This window comes from Dipodomys ordii, unplaced genomic scaffold (assembly GCF_000151885.1).
Source record: "Dipodomys ordii isolate 6190 unplaced genomic scaffold, Dord_2.0 Scaffold23, whole genome shotgun sequence".
In the NCBI taxonomy this organism is placed as follows: Eukaryota; Metazoa; Chordata; class Mammalia; order Rodentia; family Heteromyidae; genus Dipodomys; species Dipodomys ordii.
The window spans coordinates 7,095,995-7,107,092 of NW_012267239.1; the positions used below are offsets into that span (position 1 = coordinate 7,095,995).

The following is an 11,098-nucleotide window of genomic DNA, read 5'->3' on the forward strand; positions in this document are numbered from 1 at the left end:
GAAACATCCCTTCCCTGCCCTGGGGTGGTGATGGGTGGCTCACAGGTGACCCAACGGCCCAGTCCTGCCTGCTTCTCCTTTATAAACCTGACACTGAAAGCCGCACTGACACAAGTAAATCACGCTTACACTTCCAACACACACACACACACACACACACACACACACACACACACACATTCTTTCTCACTTTTATTCTTCCTTCTGCATACCTCCCTTTCCTCACAGCCATGTCACTGGTCTCTTCTGCAATACTGAGTTGACCCCAGTTCCACAGATATGCGGGGCAGCCTGGGTAGATGCAGGAAGACACAAGGCAGCCCGGGAAAATGCAAGGCAGCCTGGGAAGGCTGGGCAGAAACTTCCCTTGTGGGAAGGGACAGTGGATGAGGTGACCGGGGCCTGCACCCATGGGAGTGAGCTCTTCAGGCCCCAGGAGGGCAAAGGGCAAAGGTCACAGTGGTCACCATGCAGGGCCTGTGTCCATCATGGCCCAGTGAGTTAGACTTAGTCCCTCTTCTTGTATATTTTCTCTTGGTTGCCCTCCTTCATGGCTGCGTATCTGGCTAGGGTGAAGAGGTAATCGCTGAGCCTGGACATCAGAGGAGCAAAGAGAAAGAGCTGAAATGAGTTAGCTCAGTGGTAACCGGGTCCTGCTTCTGTTAGCCCTTTAGGAGGAACTGTAAACCCCAAGCTCCAGGAGTCTGTGTGAGGAGAGGTGTCAGCAGGCTCGAAACCTTGACACCGTCTGCATCCCTGAACTCTACCCACTAGATCCAGTAGCACCCCTCAACACCCTTGTGACAATCCAAAATGTGTGCAGACACTACTGATAGAAGCGCGGGCCTGGAATATTATACTGCCCAGAACCTAGTCCTCCTCCTTCCTCCTGGGAGGAAATTGCTCCACCTGCCCCCCAGGTGCTTGTGTGACTCCCCCCAACCTGCACTGAGCTGCCCTGAGCCTTTTCAGGGAGGGGAGACTGGCTCAGGAGGTCAGACTCCTGGTCACTATCGACATAGCTGGGAAAGCCTTCCCGAGGCGCCCAGGTGCCCTCCCGGAGGGCCTCAGCCTGCCACCCTGTCCTTGTGGTTAGCATTGTCTCTGCTGGCTCTGCAGTGGTCTCCCGCCAGGCCTTCACCTCACAGGAAGAGGGCTCAGCTGCCTTCCCCGAGCCTGGCACAGTGCTAGGCACATCTCATACACCTATAAACACATGACAAGTAAGGGGCGGGGGGGGGCAGCCCTCGCACTGTTCCCCGGGCCTGTGGCACTGCTGTTAAGTTCCACTGCCACACTCCCACAAGTACCTGTTTAAGAATTTGGCCACGTTTGCATCAGTTTCCCCCGTCTGGACTAGAGGCACCACACTGAGAAAAAGAGGAAACACAGTCAGGCCAACTGTCCCAGCCAGTATTTTCCAACAGGCCGAGGATGGATGGTGTATGAGAGGGGGAGACGAGGGGAGCAGCCTGCTGAACTCCACTGGGCCTGGGGTTCTTCCTGGTGTGATAGAGTGGCCAGCCTCCAGCCTCCAGCCTCCCCAGGCGCTACCTGTCCTAAGCTGTGACTTAGAGCGGCTGTCGAGGGAGAGCTCGGGGGACCACGACAGCTCGTGTCTGCACACCGGAATCACAGACTGAATCTGCCAAGCACCAGCATGTGGCAAGGCCTTGCCAGGCCCTTCATGCGGGACGCTGTCAGAGCCCATGAGAAAATGATCCTCGGGACTGAGCCTCTCATCCCTATCTGGGCTACACAACAGGCTGGTGGCCAGGGCAGGTGCCTGGCAGGCCTGCCCCCTGGGCACCTCATTCCCCTCCATGTGCTGGCGCTCTTCCTGCAGAAGCAACGTTGCTGCCCATCGCCCTGCTCTGACAGTCTGCCCCAGGGTGGGGCTGGGGCACTGTCTGCCCCTCGGAGGCTCAGCCCAGCCCTTTGGAGGGCCTTGGTCCTGCAGATGTGGATGACTTTGTAAACAAGCGATGTTTCATTCTTGTGAAGCCCAAGTTCCAAGTACCCAGGACTTGCCTGAGGCTCTGTCTGGGCCTAAGAGCTTTGTGTGCAGGACAAAGCCTTCCTGCTACAGAAAACACTCAGGGTTTGGCACAGGTTGGCTGGCTACTCTGCCATGGGTGACACAGGTGACTCCAGCCACGATGTCACCTCTGGGAGCCCTCTCTCTCTCTCTCTCCCTCCCTCTCTCTCTTTCACTTTTTGTCAGTCGTGGGGCTTGAACTCTGGGCCTGGGTGCTCTCCCTCAGCTCTTCAGCTCAAGGCAAGCGCTCTACCACTTGAGCCACAGCGCCACTTCTGGTTTTCTGAGTGGTTTATTGGAGATAAGAGTCTCATTGACTTTCCTGCCTGAGCTGGCTTTGCACTGCGATCCTCAGATCTCAGCCTCCTGGGTAGCTAGGATGACAGGCGTGAGCCACCAGCACCCGGCTTTGGGAGCCATCTCTTAACTCCTAGAAAGCGGGCCTCTGCTACACGGTCTTACCATCGCTCAGCACGGCGGCACACGGCCCGGCAGAAATGCAGGGCTGCACTGCTCTTGCCTCCAGACTGAAAGAGAAGAAAGCAGGTGTTCATGCTGCACACAGGCTCCTAGAGACCCAGACCCTGCCCCACCACCGGGAGAGGGCTGTCCAGGGCCACTGCCAAGTACATGCACAGGGGGACTCTCCTCCAAAGTGGGCAGCGCTGGGGAGGGGCATGGGGCTGGTGCACAGCTCCTGTTCCTATTAAAGCTAAAGGGTCCAGGGGTTCTGCCCATACACGGGGCCTGTAGCCCCTTCCCTTCCCAGGGGAGGAGGCTGGGATGACGTACGGGCAGAATAAAAGCTGTGAGAGGGGGCAGCTGGCTGGTGTACTTGTCGATCCACTGCTCCAGCTCTAGGATGCGGCTTGCCTCAAATGTCACCCGCTCTGAGGAGTCAGGACAAGGAAGCTGCCATGAGACCACGCCCACCAAGCACAGGAAACACCCACATCCTTCCTGCTGCCCCGCCCCCCCAACCCAAAGGCTTCCAGCTGCTGGGAGAGTTCCTTCCCTCCCATCCAAGTCAGCCCTGGGGCAGCACCAAAGAGGATGCCCTCACCCCGAGCCCTCTGCACCCCCCAGCAGGGTCAGAGGATTACTTAAGTGAGCGTCCCGAGCCGAGGAGCGCGGCGTGGCCAGGGCAGAGCCTACGTCCTGCAGGGTGCACTGGATCTGGGGAGCGAGAGTGACAGTGAAGACTACGTGTGGCAGGGGTGGAAAGGCAGTTCCCTACTGGGGGTGTTACTGAGCCCAGGCACAGCTTTCCTGTGAGAACGCCGTGTCTTCACAGCCCACCCAGCCCTGTGCAGGGCACCTGACATGGCTTTCTTGGGTCTGAGGGGAGAAAAGGCCCCGAGGAACTTTCTCAACTCTGGCACCAGCTCCCTTACATCTGGGCCTTCCTTGTGAGAGTCCTTCTCCTCTCAAAACCGACAGCCTTGATTTTCAAACTAGTTATGGCCAGATGTGACCGTAAAGCACTGTAAAGTTCTGGAACTCAGACGGTCTGGATATCCTGGAAGGAGCTCTGGGAGCAGAATCGAGCTGGGCTCCCATCTGGACTAATTCTATTCTATTCTATTTTATTTTTGTGCTGGTCCTAGAGCTTGAACTCTGGGCCTGGGCACTGTCCCTGAGCTTTTATGGTCAAGGCTAGCTCTCTACGACTTGAGTCACAGCTCCGCTTGCAACTTTTTCTTGGTACTTTAGTGAAGATAGGAGTCTCGCAGACTTTCTTGCCCAGGCTGGCTTCAAACAGTGATCCTTTTATCTCAGCCTCCTGAGTAGCTAGGTTTACAGGCGTGAGCCACCCTGTGCCTGTCTGGACCAGTTCTAGACCTGGGTTGATGCATAGATGGATAGCTTGGGCATACTCCAAAGCATTCTGGGATGGCATCCCTGCAGAGACCTTGCTGCTTCCTTGACCCAGGCCCCTGAGAACAAGCAGGAGTCCTGTGGGCTGAGGGAAACTGAGCTTCCCAGCTTGGTGCTACTGCCTTTGGGATCATTCTTTATGGAGGGGAGCCGCCTGTGCCTTGTGGAATGCTTAACCCCTGATCTGCATGCATAGATGCCAGTAGCAAGCCCACCCCAGAGGGACAACACACACTGTCCCTCCATACTGCCCAAGACCCCTGGCTGATGACAGCTCTCTTTTACCCTCCCTTCACTTGGCATTGTCCTCAGCCCTCCCCCGTGAAGGATTACTTCTGATTGTCCCCCCTGCTGCAGGTGAATGAACAGCTCACGAGGATGACCAGAGGAAGCCACGGTAAGAATACAGCTCAAGTTGAGGTCACCAGTCCCTTGGGATGAAAAACTCCATGGTGGGGTGAGACCACGCTACTTACATTCTCGAGCTCGTTGGCAAAGGCGTGGCCCTTTTCTGTGATCAGTTCCATGGCAAACCTATGAGGAAGAAGGAGAAAGCATTGGCTTCTAATCCAGGGCTGTGAGACAAAAAGTCCATCAAGAGCAGTCACGGGTGTCTTTTTCTCGTAGGCCTGCCATCTGTCCCTGCTAGCAAACTGTGTACCTCTGCTATTATCTGTCCTGAAAAAAAATCTTGCCTAGTCTAGCCACCTCTGAGACCTGACAACACGGCATGAACGTTAGCTTGATGATGACAATAGCTAACGTTACTATTTCTTGAGCAGACCCTGGAAGGAATGGGGTGGGGGGGCACACACATAGATTTATCTCATTAAATCCTCACAGGAACAGAGATGAGGCTGGGAAGGTGGCTCTGTGGTAGAGTGCTTGCCTAGCATGCATGAAGCCCTGGGTTTGATTTCTCAATACCACATACACAGAAAAAGCTGGAAGTGGCGCTGTGGCTCAAATGATAGAGTACTAGCCTTGAGCAAAAGAAACTCAGGGACAGTGCCCAGACCCTGAGTTCAAGCCCTGGGACTGGCAAAAACAAAAACAAAAACCAAAACCAGAGCTGAACTGTGTTACCATGACTGTCTGACAGAGTAGCAAACCGAGGTTCAGAGAGGCTGGGTGACTTGTCTGAAGTCACACAGCTCATAGGCAAGAGCATCAGAATTTGAACCCAGTTCATTCCCATACCCCTGGACCCACACAGTTCTTGGTGTGGGCTTCCCCGTCCCACCTCACTGGCATCAGGCACTGCCTGGTGAGGTCTGAGCACAGGCCACTCCCTGGGGAGCTTTAAGTGCCAGGCTGAGCGGCTACCAAAGGTAGCAGCCTGGATCTCAGAGGGAAGGCCAAGTGAACGGAGAAACCGCCAGCCTGAGGCAGGCTGGCATAAGGGCAGGAAATGCACCTTTGGTTTAGGAAGCCATGAGGTTTTGGAGCTGCTCATCATCCTAACGTGCCCTGGCCTATCCTGACTAATTTTTGGAGTCACCCTTGTTAAACCTTTACTTATGTACAAGTTAATATATACTGGATGGCATACATATTCACCGGGAAAGTGAGAGGACCAGGGTCAGAGGGGAAGGCAGCTGCCCGGGCCATGGAGAGGGACACATGCTGGCTGGAGGGAGCGGGAAAGGCTAGAAGGGAGAGGTGCCTGTGGCCTGCAGCCCTGCCAAGCTGACAGCTTCTGCTTCTGGCCATCCAACATGGACAACTTCCAGGATCGCCCAGTACTCTTGAGAGCTTTATGGGGATGGAATTCACTGGTGCCCTGTGGTTCAGGCTCAACCTCAAGGCCAACCCAGTGTCCCTTACCCAATAGCTGAGCTTAGCTCATCCGTAGTTCCCACAGCTTCAAATATTTGGTCGTCCTTCCGTCTCCTTTCTCCCGTAAAGGTGCTTGAAAACCCTGCAGAAAGGCATTTTGTTATTTTTTTTTCCTGATGCATTGTGAAAGGAAGGAAGGAGGGAAGGAAGGAAGAAAGGAAGGAAGGTAGGTGGGTGTCAGGAACTATCAGAGTAGCTCAAGTAGTTACAGCACTTTCCTAGGAAGTACAAGGTCCTCAGTTCAACCCCCAGTAATGACAGCCCCCCCCAGACCCCCTTTCAACCTGAAGTATAACATAGAAAGTGCAATGATAAATGCACAAGCTTATGAGATACATGGACTGAACACACCCCTGTGTTCTGTCTAACCCTAGGTTCAATCTCCAACAAAATAAATGCATACTAAGTGATCCTCTCTCCCCCAAAAGAATCCTGTACAAACTAACCTGCTCAGAAAACAAAGTGTCAGGGCTGGGAATGTGGCTTAGTGGTAGAGTGCTTGCCTAGCATGCATAAAGTCCTGGGTTCAATTCCCCAGTACCATACGCACAGGAAAAGCTGGAATGGCACTGTGGTTCAAGTGGTAGAGTGCTAGCCTTGAGCAAAAGAAGCTCGGGGACAGTGCCCAAGATCTGAGTTTAAGCCCCAGGACTGGCAATAAAACAACAACAACAAAAACCAAAGCTGTGTGTAGGTTACACATACAGTCAGGATCCTCTTCAGTCTGGGTCATGGTTTGTGTAAGGTCCGCTCCTGGATGGCAAGCAGACTCCACCCTCCTCGCAGCAAAGTCTCCACCCATTACCTGCATTACCTAGGCAACTGGGACACCTGGAAGAGGTCACATCTGCATCCGCTGAGGTCACATCTGAATTTGATGTGGCCACACCTTTCCCCACCCATACCCTATATAAGGCCTAGCCCAGGTCCAGACGCCCTCTTGCTCTTCTTTTCTGCTCGCTTGCTCTTGCTCTTGCTCTTGCTGCTCTTTTCTTGCTCTCTCTGTTCTATTCTAGCTCTCTCTCTGTTCTTTTCTTGCTCTCTCTCTTTCCCAGCCACGTGGAGTACCCCTTACCTGAATACCACGTGCGTGCTGGTGCAGTTCTTAATCGGCTACCTCTTTTTAAAAACCTAACAGTTTGTAGTGCCTGGCACTGTCATGACAGGTCCTGGCCGGACACTCACAGGTAAGCTGTGGTTTTCTTTGAACACAATTTCATAGAAAACCATGAGAGGAGCTGCCCCGTGATAAATCAAGACCAAATGAAACAAGACCAGTAAGTAATCAGGCCTGAGTCTGACACACAGTTCCCTTCCTGTCTAGAATGAGCAACAGCTGTGGCGTTACCCACTGTGGCTTCAGCAAGGGTCTTTCTTGCAATATACAGAATTAGCCCTGCTTCGGGGCAGTGTCCAAGCCACAGCAAATCCCCGCTTCCCTAAATCCTGTAAGTTGGGCACCTTCCTACAGAGCCATTCCTGATTCAAGGCTGGGCAATTCAGGGAGCCATAGCCAACAGCCCCAACCATGTCTGAGTGCAGATGTCCCTGGAGGGGACAAATAACATTTGTAATTTCTGTGTATGTTTTCTTTTGGTTATCATGGTAATCTATAAATGACTTGACATTAACTCTTTTGTTTTGCAACAGGGTTTTGTTATGTAGTCCACAGTAGGTTTTTTTGTTTTGTTGTGTTTGTTGTTTTGTGCTGGTAGTGGGGCTTGATCTCAGGGCCTAAGCGCTGTCCCTTAGCTTTATTACATATGATTGGTGCTCGATCACTTGAGCCACACTCCCACTTCTGGCTTTTTGGTGGTTAACTAGAGATAAGTGTCTCACAACTTTCCTGCCCAGGCTGGGTTTGAACCACAATCCTCAGATCTCAACCTCCTGAGTAACTATGATTACAGGTGTGAGCCTATAATGTCTAGCTTCGCTCAGGGTAGTTCTGAACTTACTAAATAGCCCAGGCTGGCCTGGAATTTGTGACCCTCATGCCTCTGCCTCAGGTGTTGAGATTATAGGTGTGTGCTACCCTACCCCTCCCATTTTTACTTTTTTTCAGTGTACAGGTCAGTACCTTAATTATCCTCTGCAGATGTTTATACTTTTACTATGTATGTATCTATCAAAAAACATTGCCTAGTAGTGATCGGCATTATTTCCAAAAATGATATCATACTGCTGTATCTTTTTCTGTACATTATGTTCTGGTATTTTTTTAATTATCAGAGTAATATATGCTCATTATAAAAAGCAATTAACGTTTATGTGTATGCACATATACAGTTTTTTTGTTGTTTTTTTTTTTGTCAGTCATGGGGCCTGAACTCTGGGCCTGGGCGCTGTCCCTCAGCTCTTCAGCTCAATGCTAGCGCTCTACCACTTGAGCCACAGTGCCATTTCTTGCTTTTTCTGCTTATGTGGTGCTGAGGAGTTGAACTTGGCCTCATGCATGCAAGGCAAGCGCTCTACCACTGAGCCACCTTCCCAGCCCCCTACAGTTTTTTTTTTTATCTAAATAGGTTCAGAATATTTAGATTGCTCTGTAACTTTTTTTTTTTGTCAGTCATGGGGTCTGAACTCTGGGCCTGGGTGCTGTCCCTCAGCTCTTCAGCTCAAGGCTAGCGCCCTACCAGTTGAGCCACAGCACCACTTCTGGCTTTTTTCTGCTTATGTGATGCTGAGGAATTGAACCCAGGGCCTCATGCATGTGAGTCTAGCACTCTACCACTGAGCCAATTTCTCAGCCCTGTTCTGTAACTTGTTTTGTCTTCTTTTATGAGGGCACCCTTGCCCCAAGCATGCCAGGTAAGCAAGCCTCTACCACTGAGCTCTGAGCCACACTTACCCCAACCTACCTTCCTTTCCCTTCTTTCTTTCTTCCTTTCTTTTTTTTTTTAGCACTGGAATTGAATTTTCTACCACTTGAGCCATGTCCCCAACTCTTCATTCATTTTTCAGGAAGCCCTTGCTTTTGTTTAGAGCCAGCTTCACACCTCCATCTTCCTATCTCCACTTCCCAAGGAGCTGGGACTACAGGCATGAGTTGCCCCATCTGGGCTTGCAACTTGTTTTATCACTTAATATATTCTAGGCATTGTTACATTTTTGTGATGCAAATTCAGACCCATCATATCGTCTCTAGTGTCTACAAGGAAGCTGGAAGAACTCTAAAATGATGTTTGTTTGTCACCTGCTCGTTTTTTTTAATTGCATTTTTCATCTGTCCCCACCCTACCTTTGTCTCCTGTTTTGGTGTAAATCTTGGGGATCTTGGGTGTCTTTGAAGAAGGCTGTGGCCTAAGGGGAAGCAGACATGAAGAGACAGTAAGTGGGGATGGCTTATGCAGGGGACCTCCATGAGTGGGTCTCAGCTTGCTGCGTGCAACCTTGATGGTGGCATTTACCCCACACTTCTTGGATGTTAATCTCTTGTTGACACTTTTCTTCTCCAAACCTTCTAGTTGCAAGTCGTCTGTAGGCAAACTCTGTGTCTTGCCCTCCTGTCTATCTGCAAGGTAGCTGATGTTGAGCACTGGTCAATGTGAGTGCTCAATAAATATTTGCTGCAAGAAGAGATCGATCACTTCCTATAGCCCTTGCACCATGGTGTATGATAGGCATTCTCCCCTGGAATTAGCCCTGGAATTTTCCCATAGCCACAAAGATAGGAGCTACCTCTAACTTCAGGACTGCTGGGACTCACCTTCTGAGGTCACCCAGGGAGGAAGAGGCAGTGCTGAAATTTATGACCAAAAATGTCCCACTTCAGATCCCAAACTGTGACCTCTTTCCTCCTGTAACTCTGTAACTCCTTCTGTAACTCCTTCCAACTGGGACTTTTTGTTGTTGGTGGTGGTGGTGGTTGTAGGGCTTGAACTCTGGGCCTGGGCAGTATCCCTAATCTCTTCAGCTTAAGGCAAGCACTCTGCCACTTGAGTCATAGCTCCACTCCCTCAATTCTGACTCTTTACCGCCAAGTCAGGGGCCGGAAAACCAGGCCACTTCCATTCTACAAGGCTTTGAGTGCACTCAGCAATTAAAAACAAAAAAAAAAACAGAAACAGAAACAAAACAAAAACTGAGCCAGGCTCTGGCAACTCATACCTGTAATCCTAGCTCCTTAGGAGGCTGAGATCTGAGGATCGCATTAGAAATACAGTCCAGGCAGAAAAGTCCCTGTGAGGCTCTTATGTCCAATTAACTACTCAAAACCTGGAAATGGAACTGTGGCTCAAAGCGGTAGAGTGCTAGCCTTGATCAAAGGAACTAAGCGACAGCACCCAAGCCCTGAGTTCAAGCCCCATGCTGGACAAAAACAAAACAACAACAAAAACCACCCAAATGGAAAATACAGGATTTGAATACTGGCATTTTTACCAAAAAAAGTTTTAATTTTTAAATGCTGTGGTACTGAGGTTTGAACTCAGAGCCTTGTAGTTGCTACAATGGGGCTAGTGGTTTTAACCATTTGAGCCCAGCTTTTTGCTGGTTATTTTGGAGGTGAAATCTTGCAGACTTCTGCCCCAGCTGGCCTTAAACAGTAGTCCTCCCCATAGCTAGGATTACAGTTGTGAGCCACCAATACCTATTAAAACCTATTATTTACGGCGCTGGGCATTATCCACAACCCCCTCCCCTGGGCCTGCTAGGCAAATGCTCTGTCACTGAGCAACATTCCCCCCCCCAAAAAAAGGTAACATCCCCTTGTCCTCCAGCTCACCCCTCCTCCAAATTGGCATTTCCAAGTAGCAACCTATAACTTGAATAAATAGCTCTAAACGGTCATGTGACATTGCAAAGTTAATTCAAAGAGTTAAATTAAGGGGTACAGAATATATGGACTCGTTATTAATTCAGGGTAGAACTACAGGGCTTGAGGTGTGAGGCCCAAGTTCCAGAGAAGATGCCGTAAACCTTTCCATCATGTTGGAGTACGTGTGTTTTGAATAGCATCCACTGTTCTGGGGAAGGGTTACTATTTAGAACCCGAGTCGCAGGCTCCCCTGTCCCGCAGAGGCTGTGCCCTGCCCCAGGGCTGCGCGTGCGCAAATAAAATCCTGGTCTCCGGCTTCCACGACGCCCGCGGTGACGTCAAGCACAGAGGGGACGTCACCAGTGTGACCGTACCGGAACTCACGGCAGGTGTTCTCCACTTCCCTCCCGGCCACATACTCACCCGTCCCGGTCTTCCTCGCCCTGAGGGGCGCGGCTCCGGAAACGGGGACATAGTAACCTACTAGCGTCAAGGTACCCGCGCAGGCCAAGGCGGCCCCCCAGGCCCCACACAGCCATGCGATGGGCGGCGCGTCGGAGATTGACCCCGCGGGGCCTCCGTCT

The 11,098-nt window shown here is 51.3% G+C and overlaps 1 protein-coding gene across 1 annotated transcript; it reads right to left on the reverse strand.

Moving 5' to 3' along the window:
* Nucleotides 1–179: 179 nt before the first annotated feature.
* On the reverse strand, nt 180–11,066 carry Mmab (methylmalonic aciduria (cobalamin deficiency) cblB type). The gene is made up of 9 exons (XM_013014418.1): nt 10,938–11,066; nt 8,997–9,058; nt 5,744–5,837; nt 4,393–4,450; nt 3,142–3,214; nt 2,831–2,928; nt 2,501–2,565; nt 1,311–1,370; nt 180–592 (listed from the first exon to the last, which is right to left on the reverse strand). Exons 1-9 carry the CDS (start codon nt 11,051–11,053, stop codon nt 508–510), a joined length of 711 nt encoding a protein of 236 aa, XP_012869872.1. The 5' UTR covers nt 11,054–11,066; the 3' UTR covers nt 180–507.
* Between the last annotated feature and the right edge of the window lie 32 nt (nt 11,067–11,098).